This window comes from Labeo rohita, unplaced genomic scaffold (genome assembly GCF_022985175.1).
Source record: "Labeo rohita strain BAU-BD-2019 unplaced genomic scaffold, IGBB_LRoh.1.0 scaffold_523, whole genome shotgun sequence".
In the NCBI taxonomy this organism is placed as follows: domain Eukaryota; kingdom Metazoa; phylum Chordata; class Actinopteri; order Cypriniformes; family Cyprinidae; genus Labeo; species Labeo rohita.
In genome coordinates, this window is record NW_026129445.1 from 5,890 (window position 1) to 27,982 (window position 22,093).

General features: G+C 35.0%; 1 protein-coding gene across 3 annotated transcripts; it reads right to left on the reverse strand.

The window, feature by feature from the left end:
• Positions 1 to 7,174: 7,174 nt before the first annotated feature.
• Positions 7,175 to 20,280, reverse strand: LOC127161013 (uncharacterized). Of its 3 annotated transcripts, XM_051103660.1 has the most exons (12): positions 20,142 to 20,280; positions 17,442 to 17,792; positions 16,986 to 17,342; positions 16,368 to 16,469; positions 13,492 to 13,593; positions 10,164 to 10,256; positions 9,905 to 9,955; positions 9,185 to 9,298; positions 8,873 to 9,022; positions 8,526 to 8,606; positions 8,137 to 8,235; positions 7,175 to 7,956 (listed from the first exon to the last, which is right to left on the reverse strand). In XM_051103660.1, exons 1-12 carry the CDS (start codon positions 20,224 to 20,226, stop codon positions 7,835 to 7,837), a joined length of 1,707 nt encoding a protein of 568 aa, XP_050959617.1. In that variant the 5' UTR covers positions 20,227 to 20,280; the 3' UTR covers positions 7,175 to 7,834. The 3 variants fall into 3 exon arrangements, with proteins under 3 accessions (XP_050959617.1, XP_050959618.1, XP_050959619.1); XM_051103661.1 differs by lacking the exon at positions 8,137 to 8,235; XM_051103662.1 differs by lacking the exons at positions 9,905 to 9,955; positions 10,164 to 10,256.
• Positions 20,281 to 22,093: the final 1,813 nt, after the last annotated feature.

Genomic DNA, 22,093 nt, shown 5'->3' on the forward strand with positions numbered 1-22,093 from the left:
ATTCCCCTCTGTAAGAGAAGTGTCTGAGACTGGTGAAATCGACTTCCCCGTTAGGCTTAGGGGAATGTCCGGAAAAGACTCTCAACTTCGGGGATAAGGGAACGTGTCCCTGATAATCATGGTCATGTTTCACCACGTGTTCCACCACCAAACGCTGCACTTCTTGTGGTATAGTAAGAGTGACTGGAGTTTCGTGCATCAAGTCCCTTTCGATAGGGGGTACATCATCTTGGACTTCAAACAACACTTTCGAATGTGCATGAATTTGTAGCTGCAGTCTGTTTCTCTCGAGGCCTTGCATCACAAAATGTTCTTGTAGCAGGGGTTGAAGTGATAAAGCCCCTGTCGACATTGTCAGCCTTGTGTGCAAGCTTAGCCACCACCTGCTGGCTTAGATCATTGACATTTACACAGTGTAGTTGGGCCAAACTTTCTATTTGCGCCATCAGCTGATCAGCCACATCATCCAAGGTTTTAAATGAATCTCTCTGCATTGGTGTTGGAGTGCTAAAGTGAGGTTGCACGTCTTTTGTCTGTCTAGTATCTATTGGTATAACGCCCCATTGATTTTGTCCATTAGCATTCAAATATTCGTCTCCGGCAATTAATGGGGTGGTGACTTCATGAAATTCACAAAGAAGCTCTCCTGAGGATTTGTCACCTAACCACTCTAGTTTCTTTCTCATCGAGATGGTCAAAGAATCTTCTCACTTCTGTGAGAGTTGTGTTTGGATCTACCTTTTTAAGTATTACAGACCTCTCAGGATTAAAATGAAGTTTCTTACACAGATCCATTATGAAAGGAAAAATTTTCACAAGTCGAGCCCCAGGTTGGGCGCCAAATTTTTCTCTCTCTCTTCTGTAACCCTTTCCTTGGATTTATATCAATGAAAAGGAGGAAAAATATCTACTGGGTCTGAGCTCACCAAATATGTAAAACTAATAGTATTTGGAGTCTCGGGTTCGGGGTCTCACACTAAACACAGAATTACAAATAAATTGTGCTTATAAAATGTGTCTGCACTTGTGTCAGTTCAGATCTCAATTTAGTCACTAACTGCTTGAATAAAGCACATACACAGAAATCAGTCTTAATGGACAGTATTTGTATTCAATGTCTCTTTTCTTTCTTTTAGTTTTTTTTTCTCTTAAACTGCAACTACATTGCAGTATGCTTGAAAATCTTTTCACATATATCAAAATATATATCTTCAGTGAATTACAATTCAGCCCTTAAACAGTAAAGCTGTCAGTCAACAATTACAACTGAAGATGAAAAGAAGAAATAAAGGAAAAACAAGTCAGAAATCCTGAATGAAGTTGGAATGTGTTTGGCTCAGTTCAGTCAATATGAGTGTATGAATGCCTACACAGTCCTCGCCGAAACAAACGATTTCCTCCTTACGAACGAGCCCTCTGATCACGTAATCCATCCCTAGTGAAATCCAACTCGTCTCTCCCCCTCCTGGCACGAATCCAAAACGACCAGGACGCGATGAAACCGTTCGATCTCATCGCGCACACACGGCATCCTCCAATCGCTAACGCAGTGAAACAGTTCAGGCAAATTTTTAAAGAAGGAATGGCAAGGATGGATATGATTAAGCGAGAGCTGAAATGCGGCTTGCATCTCTCGCCACAAGCTGGCGAAAAAGTGACGTCGGCCAAATCATCCAATAACTTCACATAACATTGATAATTTAACTTACAACATTCTTTTTCACAAAACGAGTGCACAAACATGTTTAACAGTTCTACTAATATAACAGAAAAAGTTTACGTTTGTCCTTTTGTGCAGTTTGTCTGATTCACGAACAGAATTAATCTGTTCGAACAGAGAACAGAATTAATCTGTTCGAACAGAGAACAGAATTAATCTGTTCGAACAGAGAAGTTCGAGCATCTTACATTAAAAAATTAATATACAGAACAAATATACGGAAAATAAGAATGCTTGTGACTTACCTAATGCAATGAAACAGTTCAGCCATAGATTTAAAGAAGGAATCGCAAGGATGGATATGATTAAGTGAAAGCTGAAATGTGGCTCCCATCTCTGGCCACGAGCAGAGCTTCCAAGATGGCGGCTTGAGAAGACGCACATGCTCTTGCGCTTAAAACAACTTCGGGTATTTCTTGCAAACGTTGATGTAAGAAATAAGTCACACATATTATAAGATTTGTTAAAAGTACTACAGTCAGTCAGAACTAGTTTTGTGGTTTCTCACTTGAATAGAAGAGTCTGGAAGTTATCATGGAAATGTCAGCCCCTGAAGAGATGGACATTGAACTCCAAAGAACGACGGGAAAAAGACTTATTAGTGAAACCCATTCCTATAGTTGTCAGCGGAAAAAAGGAGATTGTGATTCAACTCCAAATACACCATCCAAAGCACCTCCGCCGAAAAAGCATGCAAAAGGTGATGCAACGGATGACTTGACCTTAAGTCAGGTACAGCAAAGCATTATTCAAATAATCAGACAGTCATCCGAAGAAATAAAAGACATGGTAAAAGAAAATTCGAACAGCATCAACCTGTTAAAGGAAGCACTGGAAGTGGTGCATTCAGAAATATTTGACATTCGGAAGGAGAACGAAGATTTGAAAAGCAAAAATGAAGCAAACCTGAAGCGCATCTCTGAATTGGATGACAGACTAAATGATCAGGATCGGTATTGTCGGAGATGGAATCTACGCTTGGAGGGGCTGACCGAGTGTGCGGAGGATAACGTCAAGGCTCGGGTAATGGAAATCTGCAAAGAGGTGGTTGTCGAGGAAGATCGTAACTTCGTGGCTAGTAATGTGGACATTGCTCACCGAGTTGGAAGATCCTACCCAGACAGCGGCAAGGGAAAGAAACCAAGGCCGGTGATAATAAGATTCACTTCCAGGACAGCGCGGGACCTCACATGGAAAGGAGCAAAAGGAAATGACTTTCTCAAGAAGAACAAGATGTACTTCAAAGAAGACCTTACGATCAAAGACAGGGCTACGCGGAATCTCCTTTGGCCATCGATCGACAAAGCAAGGAAAGAAGGCAAAAGGGCCTTTTTTGTTGGAATCAAGGCAATAGTTGATGGTAAAGAAATTAAGAGTTAAACCATTACTCTCTGTACGGTGGGTTTTGAATCTGAAATGACTGTAACACGGAAATTCTGTTTGCTTTACTAGGGTACAATTCCTTTAAAATGTGTTTTTTTTTTTTTTTTTTTTTTAATTAATAGGCTATCCAAGTGTAATCTGATATTAAGTCTACGAGACGTTATTTTATTTTGTTATCCAAATTAAAGCAAACAGGATCTCAGGATTAGCTGTGACTAATCTTTGAAAAGATGAAGCAAGAGTACCCTTTATGCACTCTCAACACTTTAAATCTTCACTGTTTACCTAACTGTTTCATTAAGGTTTTGTTCTCTCTTGTTCGAGTTATGTCGATAACAATATTTTCTATTAATGCCAGGGGTATACGAGACATGCTAAAAAGAAAAGCTCTGTTTCTGTTTTGTAAAGGTAAAGAAGCCGATTTTTGTTTCATTCAAGAAACTCATGCCTGCAAAGATGATGTGTCTTTTCAGAAAAGTCAGTGGGGCTGTGATATATGGTTTTCTTTTGGTGTTTCAAATAGAACAGCAGGTGTCGCTATTTTAAGGGATAAGTTTTCAGGACATGTAATAAGTCACAAGACAGACAATCAAGTTCGTTGGGTCATTCTTCTTGTTGAGATAAGTCAGGTTAAATTTATCATCATAAACATTTATGCCACCAACAATAAAAAAAATAATGGATTAATTTTTCAAGATATTGAAAGTTATATTAATCATTTACACTCAAAATTCCCCTCTGCTGAAGTAATTTGGGGTGGTGACTTTAACACTGTTTTTGATGGAAAACAGGATAGATGGCCCCCTAAAGTTGACAATACTGTAAATGAATTAAGCAATGTTTGTTTAAGGTTAAATGTATTCGACATTTGGAGATATAAAAATCCATCTTCTCTCACATATACTTGGAGTAATAAGGACAAGTCTCTGCAATCACGCATTGATTTTTGGCTTATTTCAGAACATATTAAAGATAAAGTAGAATTTGTGACTATTGAACCATCTATTTTAACTGATCACAAAGGCATATCTATTAAAGTTAACTTTCAAGATAGTCAGTCAAATAAGGTTAAGAGAGGATATTGGAAATTAAATAATAGTCTATTAAAATATAATGGTTTTTGTGCTCAGATCAAGACCTTAATTAATAAATATTGGCAACAGGCATCTATGACACAGACTTATGGTAAATACTGGGAACAAACTAAATTTAAAATAAGAAAATTGGCAATATCCTATGGAAAATCTGTTACAAGAAAGAAAAAAGAAAATGAGAACAAGATAATTAGTGAAATTATTTCTATTACATGCAGAAATAACCAAAATATGTCAAGCAATGATTTATTAAAACTTGGAACATTACAAAATGATTTAGACAATATTTATGAAGAGAAAGCTAGAGGAGCATTTGTTAGGTCAAGATGAAAATGGTTGGAAGCAGGAGAAAAAAATATCAAATATTTTTTCAGTTTAGAAAAGAGAAATTGGGAAATGACCTCTGTAAACAAATTAGTAATAAATAGTGTTATTAATGAGAACCCTAAGGATGTGTCTAACTTTGTATCTCAATTCTATAGTAAATTGTATAGCTCTCTTAATCAACCAACTAATGCAGATTTCTGTCTTAGCAACTTATCTGAGAATATAAATAAGATAACTACAGATTTCAGGAATCCATGTGATAAAGAATTAAATATTCAAGAGGTTATAGACTGCATTAACACTCTTAAAGAAAATAAGTCTCCTGGGAATGATGGATTGACAGGGGAGTTTTATAAATCATTTTGTAATGATCTTGCACCCTTTTTACTTGCTGTTTTTAAAGAATCAATTGATTTTGGAGAACTTCCTGCATCACTAAAACAAGGAGTATTTACACTTATACCAAAACCTAACAAAGATAAATTGGAGACCAATTAGTTTGTTAAACAATGACACTACAATTTATTCACATATATTTGCCAAAAGAATTAAACAATGTCTAAATATGATAATTGATGAAGAGCAATCAGGTTTTCTGAAAGGACGCTATATTGGAAATAATATTAGATTAATTCTTGATTTAACTGACTATAGACATTTGATTTTAGATGATAGTTTAATATTGTTTATTGACTTTTATAAAGCGTTTGATACTATTGAACATCCTTTTATGTTCAAAGTTATAGATTTTTTTGGCTTTGGTATATTTTTTCAAAAAGCAATTCAAACTCTTTATAATGGTTGTAATAGTTCGGTCCAATTGTTTCATGGCACTTGTCCGAGATTTAATATGTGCCGTGGGATAAGGCAAGGGTGCCCGATATCGCCTCTTCTTTTTTTATTAGTTGCACAAGTGATGGCCATTCATATTAAAAAAGCTAGTTTTCATGGAATCTCAGTATTTTGACAAAGAGATTAAACTCAGTCAATTAGCAGATGACACCACAATTTTTGTCAAAAACAGTGAAGAAGTGGAGAGTGTCATTAACTGTATAGATGAATTTTCTGAGGTCTCTGGATTAAAGATGAGTAAGAACAAATCCGTTTTATTCTCTCTTAAAGACTGTCCTTTGAAAGTAGTTAATGAGATACCAATTAAAGACACTATCACATATCTTGGTATAATAGTATGTAAAGATTTGAACCAAATAAATGCATTAAACTATAAGTCTATTGTTGAGAAGATTAAAAATAGATATAATATGTGGTTAATGAGAGATTTGTCCTTATTTGGTCGTATTTTACTGTCAAAGGCAGAAGTGATCTCGAGGTCTGTATATGTTTCAATGTCAGTGGAAGTTACAAAGAATGTTGTTAAGGATTTGGATAAGATTCTTTATGATTTAATTTGAAAAAAAAAAAAAAAAAAACTCATTACTTACGAAAAGATATTTTAAATAATAAAATAGTTGTTTCATTATTACGTAATTCTGTACATTCCATTAATACTGACCAACAATCATTGACTCGTGATATATTTATTGGCGATATTAATATTGTTAAAGATAAATGCAGTAATGGATATATTAGAAATCTGTTAAAGAATAATTATGTGCCATGCTCAACAGTTTTTTGGTCATCTAAATATGAAAACATTGAGTGGAAGAAAGTATGGTCGATAACAAGTAAATTTTTTGTAAGTAATAAAGTAAAAGAGGTATCTTTTAAGATATTACACATAATTTACCCCGTTAAAGAATTATTTGAACGGTTCAAATTGGATTTAGAAAATTCTTGTGAGTTTTGTGGTGTTGTTAAAGAGTCTGTGACTCATCTCTTCTTTCAATGTGTATACTCAAAATTATTTTGGGTAGATATCTCTAACTTCATTTCTAGAATGTTTGGTATATTAATACAAATAGAAATGTATGATGTTGTATTTTTCTTTGTACAAGATACTATTGATTCTAAAAGTACAATTTCCTTTCTTACTCAACTAATTGTTTTACTTGGAAAATATCATATTCATGTAAAGAAATGGACAAAAGCTAAGCCAAATTGTGAACATTTTATTAAAAGAAATTAAACAATATGGTATTACATTGCAAAATATTAGAAACAGAAAAGCTAAAAAGACTTATGAAGCACTGTGTAAATTTAATTTGGTTAGTTAAATGTTTTAATTTTAATTTTTCTTTTATCCTTTTTTACTCATGTACATGCACTTGTTCTTTTGTGTGTTTCTTTTTTATTTTATTATTATTCTCTCTGTATACCCTTTTTCTACTTCTGTTGTGAGATGTATATATTTGTATTAATATGTACATAATTGCAAAATAAATGTAACTGAAAAAAAAAATAAAAAAAAAGAAATCTCTCGCCACGAGCTGGCGCAAAAGTGACGTCAGCAACCATCGACGCACTTCTCTAATAGTAAATTCTATTTGACAACAGAATTAAATAAAATACATTTATACACTTGTTTTACATGCCTGCACTTACTATGCATTAGGCAAAAAATAAAAATAAATAAATAATAATAATAATAATAATAAAGTGTATAAAGAAACAATTATTATCAAAGATCAGAAATATTAATAGAAGTCTTCCATCAATCCATAAATTTAATTACTTGAGTGGGTTACACAAACACCGCGAGAGCGTCACTAACGAGAGCAGAAAGTGTCCGACTTGACAGCTCCGTTTTCAACTCCGCCCGCGACTGCTCTCGGCTACTCTCGTTGATCGCCGTCTGTAGCCGTAGATGAAGTCGAACACACCTTTTGTCTTGCGCTCCTATTCTAGACTCAGCTGTTCGCGGTAACAACAAACCTGTTCTCTTTTTGCGCTGATTTCCCTGCATGTTTCTCTCCGCATGTTCCTAGGCTTTTCGCCAGATTATTGTGCTCTGCTACCGATTTGTCTGTATATCTGAAGCTCTGCTCTAGATCAAGTCTTATCTGTTCGTGTCTAGTGTCAGTCGTGTCTTGTCAAGCTATTTATCAGTATTTTGTCCAGCCATCCAGTTGCCCGCCGCGGGCACTCCGGACACTGCTCTCCGGACCTGTCTGCACAGTCTAGGTTGTCGCCCCTCGCCCTGCTCCCCGGGACTGTCTTCTCTTAAAGTTTTTTCCTTTGTTGCAGTTTTTCCCCTGAGTTTTCCCTGCAGTACTGCGTACGCCCTTTTGGCCAGTGAACGGCAGACTGCCTTTTTTTTTTGAAGATTAATAAATACCTTTGTTTGATCAGCCTTTGCTTTTGGGTCCTTTTGTCATGACACGTATATAAACCTAAACCGAGATAGAAAAACTTATGAAAGATAAATGCAATAGATGATTAATACTTTACCCAGATCTTCAGTCACGTGAATGTACATTGCGATCATCCACAGCACTTGCACAAATACAGCTGTACAGGTCCACCCTGCACCATCTGCACAAGTATATTTGTATTATATAAGATTTTATTATATTAAATATTCATTGACTGGTGAAATTCATGTTCAGATGTTCATTTATAAGTGAAACATACATGAACCTTCTGCCCTGAGAGGGAATTAAAAAAAAAAAATGTGTTTTTAATGATTTCCTGTTATTATAAATGTAATTGTACCTTTTTCATTTTTCAGGGCTGTGATGTAAAAATAAAGCATTACTGCAATCATAATAAACATGAAGATCATCCATGATATTATATTGAGCAAATTTGAACCTGAAAAAAATAGATTTGAATATTTTAATTTAATAATCTGTTCAAAATAGAGTTTACTTGGATATTTAAAATTGTGAACATCAAAGGAAAACACAAAATGTAAAGATGATTACGTAACAGAGAAAACATTTCACAATTTAACCACTGAACTGAAATTTGAGCCATAAATTCAGATTAAACTGTGACACTGGTCTTTGAAACATCCAGATTTAAGGATATACAGACACTGAAACTGTATTTACTCACTGATCACACAGAACTATAGACAGATACATTCATCACATACTTACAGCTTTTCTCTCTGTTTATGTCATTCAGACAGGACAATGTCAGAAAAAAGAACAATGGGAAAATAATGGAGACAAAAATCCCTAAAAACACAAGCATGACAACATTTGTGTAAGGTTTAATTAAATAATTTTCAGTGTTCTGTAACAGCATATGGACATTTGTAATAAGGGTTTTCAACAGGAAAATGCAACGCTTTTCTGTTTCTTCTAAATTAATTTATGGACAAAGATAATAGGCCTACCTAATTAATTCACAGTGTTAAACACTATTACTGCTGTTCTCACTAGTGAATATTTTTCCTTTTTACTTCTTATTAATGTCACAGATTTGATAAAGAGTCACTAACCTCCTCCAGTGGTTCTAAAAGCGATGAACAGGAGGGTGAATTGTAATGAAGGCAGAATGAAAATGCTGAATGCAGCTATATCTGGTATTTTATCCCATATCCATTTACATATCTCCCCATGACATGGCATCTCCTCGTTTTCAGTAAATACTAAAAAAATAAAAAAGACATCAATCCAAATGTTTTCTTCATTTCTGCTTTAAATGTGATTACTTATAATGGAGATTATAAATAAAAGTTAATATAAGATGATAAAACAGATTCACAGCACTTATACTCTACAAACAAATGGAAACAGACAGAAATACTTACAGTCAATGATGAAGATCACAATGAGCAGAATCACAACTACAAACATGGCTATTATTGATATTTTTTCAGAAACTGCATAATGTACAATATTTTCCCAAGCACGGCTCAAAAGAACTGAAACAGAATAACAGCAAAATTCAAAAACAGATACAAGAATTCCTTTGTACCTGCTGCAGTTATGTTTTTAAATGATTTATCATAAATATGTGTTTTTATGTATGTTGTGTTGTGTTGAGTTGCTGCTGCATGTGTATGTATACTACCGTCTATGCGAAGAATTGTAATAAAGAATTGACAATAAAGATAAGTAAAGTAAATTAAAGTAACAGCAAACCTTAAACCATGTGACTGTTAAATGCTTTATTATGATTGGCTGACAGCATTCTAACGTATGTGACTATTCAGTAAAAGCACAGCTGCGCAGCAGTTCCAGAGAGTAGTTGAATTTTGTCAAAGCTCTTTAGAGGAAAAACATGTTTTTTTTTTTTTTGTTGTTGTTGTTGTTTTTTTGTCAGCGCTACTCCAAAAAATGAATAGTTTCACAACTGAGGAGCTACATTACATTTCTTAGTTGCAAGGTGGTAAAGTTGATATATTAGTCACGATACACTAAAGTATTTATCCAATGCTGGAATTTTAGGTCACTGTATTACTTTGAACTAATATTGTGCATTATAGACAGCATGATAAATGATCATAAAAATGTTTGGATTTACCAACCTGAAAAATAGACCACCATAAAAATGAGAAATTCAGAGTGAATATAGACTTCTGTGAACAAAAATGTTTTAATACAAATAAATATATGCAATTATTACAATAAAAGCAAATCAATAATCTATTTCCACATAGCTGCACATTCATTTATGTCTAAAAATCCCATAAAGATAACTAATACAGAGATTATGGGAATTTCAGCCATTATGCGAGAAAACCTGGATGATTTTTTTTTTTTTTTTATTCAATGAGAAATGCAAACCTGATTTCTTCTCTAAATACGGTGCAACATAAATCAACATCAGAGGCCTCAGAATATAAAGAGCACAGCAACAGATCGTCTCATACAGAAATCCTGCAATAAAATCAATTATTATGAAATTATTGACTTGAGACTCCTTCATTTTTTATTTTATTTTGCTTTATGCTAAAATTCTTAAATCATTTTTTCCCACATTAATCTGCACTCTACACCTCATAATGACAAATCAAAAACCTGATAAATACATACATACATAAATTAATTTAAATAAAATAAAATGCTAAAATTAAATTGAAAATTAAATAAAATTAAAAATTCAATAAAAAAATAAATTAAATTAAATTAAATTTTGCCTGGCAACTTTTTTTGAGCAATGTTGTTTGGGCTTGTTTCCTTTGAGAATTGAAAACAAATTTCTATCTGGATAATTTAGCTCGATTGTGAGCCGTGTGTCTCACCTGGTTGCCTGTTGACAGCAAAATTGCCCAAAGTTGCCCTGCAACATTGCTCAAAAAGTTGCCCTGTGTATCATCAGCCACTGGATCATCTTTAAGATGTTTCTACACTTTAAATGGTTAAAATCTGTGGCAAATTCAAGTGACTGGAGAAACAAAAGGTGCCCAAGTTACTTCTCTGATTCTCTGTCTTTCATCAGCAAGTATTTTTGTTTTGGAAATTAGCGTTTTCTCACAACTTCAGTACTTACAAGACTTGTATTTGGAATAATCATTCTATTGTATACTGTAATAAGTCTTTATTTAATGAAAACTGGTTTAACCCTTGTGTGAGCCACACTCATGTTCTTTATGTTCAAAAGTGACCGGACACCTGAAATGTCTCTTTTTTTTTTCTTCAGTAAAATCCATGTAATAAATTTTTGTTCCATAATATTTTGTCTTTTTATTTTATTGTACTAATTAATATTTATGCAATAATTATTATCAATTTTCTTCCCCATCGAAAACAATACAATTTTTAAAATATATATATATTTAATAAATATATATTTTTAATGCAGTATTTTAGTATTTGGTACAAAGGAACAAGCCTGAGAGGCAGTGCTCACTTCTTGCTTCTAATAGCTGTTCATTGCAGATTTCCAATTAATTTCCCATTCATTTCATTTTTTTTTGATTATTGAATTGATTTCACAAATTCTTAAACTTTTCTCTAAGATACAGTTGCACCAGAAATACACACTCATAGGCGGGATGAGTGTGTATTTCGCACTCTGGGTGTTTCAGAGTGTCACCACTTCATTGCTGTACGTGTTCACATAACAAGTGCCATAAAAGTCACCAGATTTCATACCATTCCGATTTTAAAAAGTCCAAAACTAAGTCGGTCTAAAGTGACCGAAGACTACACTTAAGTGTAATAATTTTTCTTTACTGGAAATGATGGACAGCCATGGTAACATTCTCAACTACAATGATTTCTTCTTAAAACATGGGTTTGTATGCTGTTGATTGACCCTCGCCTGTTTCACGGATTACTCTTGTGTCTTGCCCTCATATAGCTGTTTGCCATTGTCTGACCCTGTTGTTTATGACCATGTCTCTGTCTCAGTACAATAAAGCTTTGCATTTCGATCCGCTGCTTCTCGCCTCTGTCACTCTGTAGCAATTACAGTATTTACCTGTAAATTTAAGCGAAAACCGTAAAACGTTGCTACCGTATTTTGTACGGTAAAATTTCGACAACCACAGGTGCCATTTTTTTACTGTAAATTTTATGGATTTTTTTTTACAGTGTATAATTTTTACGTGTTTAAAATAAATTGGCTACAAAGGCATTTAAGAAATCCAAATGTTGTATGTTTTTTTTTTTTTTATTATTCTAATTGTATATTTAATAAAACTGATTGATACAAGATTACTTAATTGGTTAATCTTGTAGTAATATGTATTTTTATCATTTAATTGTTTCATTTAAACTTGGCAGAAATAGGAATATAAAGACCTACATTTTACTGTACAAAAGTAATACAAGGCTTATATATTTCTGTTACATGTTAAACTGTACTTTTATTTTTTATGCCGTTTAGTTTCTGTTTGTATACAGTATGATATGATGGTAGTTTTTGCAAATGAAACGGTAAAATTCACATGAAGTGACTCTCACAGCAAGAGTAATGTTGTGTTCATGCCGTCATACAGTGAGACGAAGAGCCCAAAAATCACAGTGAGCGTCACGCGTGCTTCAGTATTTATGAAGTAAACAAAACCGCATCTCTGCCATTCATACATACAGATGCAAACGGAACATGCAGGATTCATATTTAGACCGCCTTTTTGGGTTTCAATATTCACAGACACTAGTGCACATCACAATCCGAATTAAGTGACGGACCGACCTTTGATTTATTTATTATTGATTTTGTTTCTCAAGGCAGATCCCATTGGTAATGTAATGATAATATAGTTTGAAGCATGCGTGTTGCCCCATAAATATTTTCTTAATAAGACCTCCTAATAAGACCAAAGAAGTCCACTTTAAAATACTGCATAAAATATACCCTGTTAATTAAACTGTATCCAAATATGTTGATATTCCTATACTTGCACATTTTGTGGTAACGAAGATGAAACATTAATACATAATTTTTTTTTTCTTGTAAATTTGTTTAGAAGTTTTGGTTTGACTTGTATTTCCATTTAAACAACCCTCCTCCCCATTTTTGCATCTGGTGCTCAGTGCTCTGTAGTGCCGACCAGATGGTGACAGTTCAAAGATCGAGTGGCCTTGATGTGAGGGATCCAGCGTGAATTTACCAGCCCTTTTCCTCACTCTGGATGAGTACAGCTCTTGTTTGGGTAGTTTTTGTGTTACTCAGCTCTTAGCTCAGACATAACAACCCATTGTTTAGGTAGTTACTTTGTGTAAGGCCCTGTTAATGTTTAATGTTCTGTTATGCTGGGATATAAAGGGTCTGTTTTGGAGGGTAATATTGTGCTGAGGAGTAGAGTCTGTGTTTAGGTTTAGGACTAACCAAAACATGTTATACTGCTAAAAGCAGTGATATTCATGCATGTGTGCTATTGCTACCAAATGATTAACTCCAAGAAATTTGAGATAAACTGATCATTTTAGTTTGAATTATTTTACAAATTATTGTAGGTACACAAAGTATTTGAGCAATGTTTTTAATTAAACAGTACTTTTCTGTTATTTAACAGACTTTTTTTCCAGCATTTTTTTCCATGAGGGTCTGAATACTAATGCAAAAGCACTTCAGCATAAGGTCACAAAAGCATTGTTTTTCACAAGAATTGTATGTTATATATCCAGAGAAAAGTATATATCTGACTAGATTTGAAACACTCACCTTCTGTAACACCCCAGAAGACAAAAGCCAAAAACATCATTATATTTGGAAGAAACAAATGAAGATACCCAAGCGTCTTGACAAGTTTTGTTGCAGTAGAGTCTGTTGGTGAGGAGTAAAATAATTATTAGTAAATGGTACATTACAAATGCAAGGTAATGTGAATACGAGCTATGGTATGGTAAATATAAATAGTGTTGTTATTGCACGTTTATTGTACACTGAGGGCATTTAACTGATCATAAAGTAGACGGCCTGAGAAAAGAAAAAAAATCCTGTGCTTGTCTTTTCTCATGCTCAGTGCTCTGTAGTGCTGACCAGACGACAACAGTTCAAAGATCCAGTGGCCTGGATGTGAGGGGTGCAGAGTGAATTCACCTGCCCTTTTCCTCACTCTGGATGAGTACAGTTCTTGAAGAGTGGGGAGGAATGGGAAACAATCTCCAGCTGGTCCAAGCAGCTAGAGTTCATACTAGAACCATGACGTATGATCATATTAAGATGAGTTCCTTTGGTTGTACAGCTTTTAGTTTTGCAGCACCAAAGTTATGGAACTCTTTACCTTTGCACATTCACCAGCTGGATTCAATTTCCCATTTTAAAGCTCAGATAAATTAGATATAAAATAGATATATTTGTCTAGAATAGCTTTTAATGACTTGCTTGTTTAATGTCTTGTTATAACACTTGCGTCTTATGCTTTGTATTTTATTGTTTAAGTGTCTTTAAGTGTCTTGAAAGGCACCTATAAATAAAAGGTATTATTATCATCATCATCATCATCATTATTATTATTAATAGCCAAAAATACATTGTATGGGTCAAAATTATAGATTTTTCTTTTATGTCAAAAATCATTAGGAAATTGAGTAAAGATCATGTTCCATGAAGATATTTTGCAAAATTCCTACTGTAAATATATCAAAATGTATTTTTTGATTAGTAATATGCATTATTAGGAACTTAATTTGGACAACTTTAAAGGTGATTTTCTCAATATTTTGATTATTTTGATTTTTTTGCACCCTCAGTTTCCAGATATTCAAATAGTTGTATCTCAGCCAAATATTGTCCTATCCTAATCAACGGAAAGCTTATTTATTCAGCTTTCAGATGATGTATAAATCTCAGTTTCGAAAAATTGACCCTTATGACCCTTTTGTTGTCCAGGGTCACATATTAGCCTGGTTCTGACAACACTGCACTGACTCCTTATTAAACACCTCATACATTTTAAAATATTTTGCTAATTACTTATAAAGCCCTGAATGGTTCAGCTCCCCAACTCTTATCGCAGGGCTTGAATTGAGGTGGGATGACATCCCCCTTGTTGAAAAAAATGACAAAAAGCATCCCCTCTGTAAAACCACCATCCCTCCTTACCATTCTCTTTAGATTAAAAATGCTGTGTATTATATAAAACCTACTGTGCAAATTAAATAATAAAATTATCTACGTATAATAATTTATAAACTAAATAACGGCAATTGGCCAATCAGAGCTCGGTATTAACGAGCTGCGCGCTTGCTCACGCATGTTGTCGTCATTTTTTGCACAAAATATTTCAAGCGCAACTTCTAACATTCTTTAAAAAGACTACAACACACTGTAAAAAATTATTCTGAGTTTTAGTCAGGTTGACAAGTTAAATCATGCCCTGTCAACTTGCAGTGTCTCACTACACAATAGGACGAGTTGGAATAACCTCAACTTAAACAGAAATTAAAAACTTTAAATAACATGTTCATATAACAACAAAACATAGGTTCTATCAACTTTCTGTGTAATGCGCATGTGCCAGATACTCTACGTCATGATGACGTACTGTTTTAACGAAGTTGAGACAGATGCGCTATCTGCCATTTTCTGCAAGGAGAAGTTGCTGATTATGCAAGAAAAGATGAAGGAGCCTGCATTTGAATGAAAATAGATGGACTTTATGGACTGCAAATAACAAAATGAGAAATGTAGCAAATTAGCTCAAAAGGGAAATATTTATGATTAATTATAACTGGTTATAATTAATTATGAATATTTTAATCAGATCTTAGAATTAACTGTAGCAGAATTAACATTACAATTATTTGATCTGTTCGTCCACCGAATAGACTGTATAATCATTTATCAATTCTAGAAAAGGTTACTTTCTGGCCAAGAAAGAATAACTTTCCTACTTTAGTCAGTACTAGCAGTAACTTAACTTGTAGTAAACTCAAAATGTAGCATTTACTCTAGCTCTTCTGAAGATAGGAAAATCCACAGCGAGTTGACAGAGTTACTTGAAGATAAACTACTGGAAAATTGACTCAAAGGTGATGAGTCTTAGAGAGTGTCTCGAAGGGTTTGAGCATGGATGGGTTGGAGTTAGGGTATTTTAATAGTTTCCCTACCACACCCACCTTTGGGTGAATTGGCCAATACAAAGTTTTATTTGCCAAGGGAGTTTCCACAAATATTCATCTCTGTTGTATATATCCACCCAAAGGCTAATGTGTAAAACGGTGCATCGGTTGCAAAGTATCTCTCCTGATGGGAGACTTTAATCTAGGCTGGTTTTAGCTGTTTTATTCTGCAGGGCATTCACTCCTGACAAGAACAGCACACTGAGGCTAGTACTTCTGACCAACATGTAAACTGGCCAACCATCGATAAGAGGTTATAAGGTCTGTATGATCCAACCAATAAGATTAAGGTCCAATTATTTTTTTTTTGAAAAGATACATGACCATAACGTTATCATCTACACAAGCCATTTGTGCTTGGAGCCCAATAATCGCTGCTATATTTATATTATTATTTATTATTAGAATTATTATTATTTTGCTGAAAATTACACAATCACATAATAGGAGAGTATTGTCATGGCACACGCTTACCTTTATCCAGTGGTCTGCTGTAAATCAGACAGCAGAGCAGAAGAGCAGATCCAGATGCAGCAATACAGACAATCAACACCATTATGTGTAAAACAGAGAAACCTATGAAACACAAACATCAGACACTGAACAAAAAAGAATGTGTAAAATTTAAAGATAAACAAACAAATATAACTTCTAGTGGTTTTGTGAAGTTGTCAAGTCTTCACACTGATTGTGAATCATAAATATAGACTCTTTTCAATTGTTCTCTGTGGGCAACTCACATGCACAATGAGGACAAACAGAAATAGTGGTGTTGTACTTCTGCCATCTTCTACTGTATTTCTTTACAGTGGATAAACTGTTGTTCTACAGTGATGTCTTTGTATACAGTATAATCAGTACTATTTAATTATTGTCTAGATGTTAATCCTAGATATTTGCCATTTTACTTGTTCCATCTTGTTATTTGAACAATTCTGTATTTCAGTAATTACTATTTATTCACTGGAATAAATCAAACACACTTTACTAAAACCCTGAAAATTAACTGTCTTTATGTAAAACTGTATGTAACTACAACTGAATTAAGCTTGTCCAGGTCAAACGATCATGTATTTTTTATTTATGGCTCACCCAGTTTCTCTAGTATTACATTTGCATTGGCTGAAAGTCCTCCAGCAAACACTTGACACATGTAAACTCCTTTATCCTCAGCTCTGACACTCTTCAGTCTGAGAGAGAAGTTTCCTTTGGGGATTTGAGCAGTGAAGAACTCAACTCTGTCTCTGTATCGCTCATCTGATGAATTTGATTGAGTCTCCTTGTTTTGGTAGAGCAGGACCAGAAAATCTTCATCTTCACCTGTTTTCTTCCACGAAACCTCTTCAATGTGTTCAGGTGTGATGTGAGAGTCTACAGAGCAGTTCAGAGTGACGTCCTCACCCACAGACGCAGATATGGAGCGACTCGATCCTGATACTAGCAAACGCTCTGAATGAACAAACAGTGTAAATATCACAGGACATATAAATTCAGTAATTAATTTCTCTAAAATCATAGTAAAGGAAAGAACTTGGGATAAGTACTCACCAAAATTATTAATTTTTATTTGAACTACAGCCTCACCAGAATCCTGCTGACTGTAAACTCTACATGTGTATTGTCCCTCATCTTCAGCTCTCAGATTGTCCAGACGGAGGGAGAAGTTTCCATGTTGAATCTGATCCTTAAAGAAATGAGCTCTATCATGATAATCCTCCTGCTGGGACTCTGCTCGACTCTCACCATCTTCATACAGATGAACCAGAGTCCCTGAGTCTGTTCTTCTCCATTCCACCTCCAGACCCTTCATTAGTAGAAGTTTATCAACATAACAGGGCAAAACCACTGAAGATCCCAGAGGAGCAACCAGAGGACCAGAGGGACCGCGCACAATTGACCCTGAGACAGAAAAATGAACTAAAGCTTGGTTTGTAGTTTCTCAAATCATCGTATTCAAGTCACTAGGGAACGACCCCAAATGTCATTTTTGGTTTCTAGTTATTTAGATGGTTTACTCACACAGGGTCACTGACAGCCTCATGATTTTGGTGTTTACATTTACTGCACACTTATAGCATCACAGTATTTAAGAGAGGGAGGTTTCTTTGTGTTAATCACATCTGTTACCTTAAATGTTGTTCTTTTAGATGTAAAATGTATATAAAAATGTATCTTTTTGTAATGTATCTTCAAAGTTTACAAATTCCTTTATTTGTGTTAAATTAATTTTTTTTTAACTTAACAAGCAACTGTGTTTATGAATCACTGACAGAAATTCTTTCACATTCATATATATTTAAACTGTAAACACTGCACTGTAAAAAATAAAAAACACAATTTGTTAAGTCATCTTAAAATAATTTGTTACCCTGCTGCCTTAAATTTTTAAGTTCAGTCAACTAAAATAAGTTTATTCAACTTGAAATGTTAAGTTGTACTAAGCATCAACATAGATATTTGTGTTTGCTAAACTTAACAGATGGGTAAGTAACCCAACTGCCTTAAAATTTTAAGTTGATTCAACTCAAATATCTAAGTTGTCACTTAGTATAATTTAACATTTCAAGTTGAATAAACTTTTTTTTGAGTTGACTGAACTTAAAAATTTAAGGCAGCCTGGTTATAAATTATTTTAAGTTGACTTAACAAGTTGACTTACGCCCTGAGGAAACAATGTCAAAGAACAACATTGACTGACACACCTCACTGTGAAAATAAAATAGTTTTAATTTAAAACCACTCAGGGCTGAGGCCAAAAGAAAGCAATGTTTGATATGCAAAGCTAACAAAAAATATAAAATAACACACAAATGTTCATCAAATTTAAATGTACAGTACTGTGCAAAAGTCTTAGGCCACTAGTATTTTCACCAGCTAAAAATGGTTTCAAGTAAGTTATTTCTATCTTTTGCTGTAGTGGGTCAGTAAAAAAAGTATTGATTTACATTTCTAAACATTCTGTTTGCCATTAATTGTAATAATCTAGTGAGATTTTTGTTTGCACAGGCACTCTGACAACAGCCAGTGCTCCACACAGAGATCTAATCTCACCATCATCCAGTCTGTCTCTGGAATGACATGAAGAAACAGAATAACTGAAACAGACTAAATCCAGAAAAACTGTTTCAACATCTCCAAGACGTTTCAAATAACCTACCTGCAAAGCTACCTGAAAAACTCTGCACAAGTGCACCTAGGGCAAAAGCTACTTTAAATGCTAAGGATGGTCACATCAAATGCTGATTTATTTTAGTTAATAGAAGTTCATTGATAAAGAAAATCTATTTATGACATTGTTTTTGACAGCATCCTCATTTCATGTGCCTATCTGTCTAAAAATGTTAACAGTACTGTAGCTTTCTAGGTGTAGGTCTCTTAAAGCATCTTGGAGATGTTGCCACAGTTCTTCTGGATTTAGTCTGTCTCCATTTTTTCTTTTTCTTAAGACAGACTGGATTGAATGATGGAGAGATCAGACCTCTGTTTGCACAAGGAGTCTGACAACAGCCTGTGCTCCATACAAAAATCTCACTGGATTATTATAATTAATGGCAAAATGAATGTTTAGAAATGTAAACTGATACTTCCTACTGACACACTACAGCAACAGACTGACTTTAACTAACTTTAAACCATTTTTTAGCTGATGAAAATACTAGTGGCCTAAGACTTTTGCACAGTACTGTATGTGTGTGTGTGTGTGTGTGTGTATTTGTTTTTTAAGACATACTGAAACCTGTTCTACTTTACTGTGGTGTTCTGTTGAACTGAAATTAATCCAGATAAACCAGTTCTAATTAAGTTAGGAAAACATCAGTAAACAACACAAAAAGTAAAAGTATCACTTAAGGAGGTAATCTGAAACTCCACCCGATTCTTTAACGATAAAGAATTTTGGATGATTCTATGCCTTAATTAAAACAGTGTTGTAGGAAAGAGACACTTTTTTTTTTTTTTTTAACAATTCATTAAATATACAGAAACCTTTAAGGTCTTTATTTTTCACTCTTTTCAGATATTTTTTTTTCTTAATTTATCTAGAGAACCTGATCTAATACGAATAAGTCCATTTATATTTTGCAATTTTTCCAATCAGGCATTCATCAAAGATGAATTAGACAGACGCATAAAGTCTTGTAGCCAGGATTCAAGTGCCATGAAACTAAAATATAGTTGAGGGAGGGAGAGATAGAGAGAGGGGGGAGTAAACAGATAATATAATCATATAATAATAATAATAATACGTACCATCGGCGATCATCAGCAGTATAGACAACAATACACAGTTTGTTTGGTGCATCTTCAAGTATGGGAAATTAAACAAAACGATCATGTCCCTTTGCTACGTAGCCTCATGTTCGTGAAACGTCAGCAGATCAAGTTTACCTGCAACTTTAGGTGTGTTCGCCTTCATCTACGGCTACAGACGGCGACCAACGAGAGTAGCCGAGAGCAGTCGTGGGCGGAGTTGAAAACGGAGCTGTCAAGTCGGACACTAGGCTCGTTTGAGATGCACCTCGCATCGCCTGAAATGTAGGCGAGAGTAGGAGGCTGCAGTGAGGGGAGGAGTGAAATAAGTGCAGTCAAGACGGACAGTTCAGACCTCTCCAAGTAGAACAGACACCTACTAGATCGAAGGCGGATATATCACGTGCTGTGTTGCTGATAAACATGATATAATTTCAGCTCTGTTGGTTTTATATGAAAATTAATATGATGAACAAGACACTCAAAGTGCTTGCTATTTCATTCCATACGAAAGGCGTATTTATCATCCATTTTTACTTTAATACAAACGTGTATTTTTTTTTTTTTTTTTTTTTTTTTTTATAGAAATATGACAGCAATGACATATCTCACGCAGAGATCGCACTGGCATAGTGTTTGGAAATAATCATGCATAATCTAAACACATAACCACATGATATTAGATTAAAAAATAAAACATTTTAGAAAAGAATGGCAACGTCACGGTTGTCTAGACCAATGAGCTTTAAGATGTGTCGTCATCCAGGCGTTTCCTATCGTGCTTTTGGTTAGCGCAGTCGGTGGAAAGCTACTGCGCCCGACTGCTCAATCCGACACAGCCGCCTCGCTGTCGCAAGAGTTTTTTGGCACACGTCAGCATGACATCAGTGCAAGACGGACGTAACTCGGACACATTTCTAACCGGCAAGCATCTTGCGGTGATCACCGGTGATCGATTCTGCGCAAAATTTGTTTATCTCAAATGAGCCTACATTCTGTTCTGGTTAGTGATACTCTCGCGGTGTTCGCATGCACTATCACAGATGACGTGAATTAAATGCAATATCAAATACACCGACTTTTAAAAAGCATTTCCTTGAGCAATAGAAACACGTTTCATATATTGCTTAATACAGCACCATCTAAACGAGAACAATGATCAACATAAACATATACTATTTAAATACTAAAAAAGTGGAGTTATATAAAACACAGATTTGTGAGTATTATCGGACTTGAGGATGTTAGAATAAACCCAAAACACACGTGATCGTTGTCATGCGGTGAATCTGGCCAATCGTGAAACAGCCATGTGGTCATCAGAGCTCCTGCAGCCGCTCTGAAGAAACTGCGCCGGCTGAGTCAGTCGGCTGCTCTCGAATCGCTATTGCGGTACTTTGATGCCACACGTGACAGTCACGAGGCGTAGGCACCACCTCAAATCTGACAAAATTTCTAACCGGCATACACTGCTTCAAGTGAAAAGTCTGTGTATTTGATAAATATTGCAATTAATTCACTTCATCTGTGATAGAGCATGCAAACACCGTGAGAGCTTCACTAACGAGAGTAAAAAGTGTCCGACTTGACTCCTCCATTTTCAACTCCGCCCGCGACTGCTCTCGGCTACTCTCGTTGACCGCCGTCTGTAGCCGTGGATGAAGTCGAACACACCTAGTGTAAAGGGTAGGGTTAGGGTGTAGTTAGGTGTCTATCTCCACCCATTACCTCCAGCGAGGGGGAGCTGAAGCTCCAGCTCCTCCCATCTGGCTCTGCAGCGAGCACCTGAATCTGGCCAATTGTGAAACAGCCATGTGGTCATCAGAGTTCCTCCAGCCGCTCTGAAGAAACTGCGCCGGCTGAGTCAGTTGGCTGCTCTCGAATCGCTATTGCGGTACTTTGTTTCCACACGTGACAGTCACGAGGCGTCGGCGCCATCTTAAGTCGGACAA

What these genes read in the sequence shown, in the direction of transcription:
- LOC127161013 (XM_051103660.1), bottom strand. Translation starts at nt 20,226, where the DNA reads ATGATCGTTTTGTTTAATTTCCCATACTTGAAGATGCACCAAACAAAC. An exon ending in TGTGATCTTCATCATTGACT is followed by an intron (nt 9,023 to 9,184) that starts GTAAGTATTTCT and finishes TTATTTTTTTAG; the next exon opens with TATTTACTGAAAACGAGGAG. An exon ending in AGCCCTGAAAAATGAAAAAG is followed by an intron (nt 7,957 to 8,136) that starts GTACAATTACAT and finishes ATACTTGTGCAG; the next exon opens with ATGGTGCAGGGTGGACCTGT.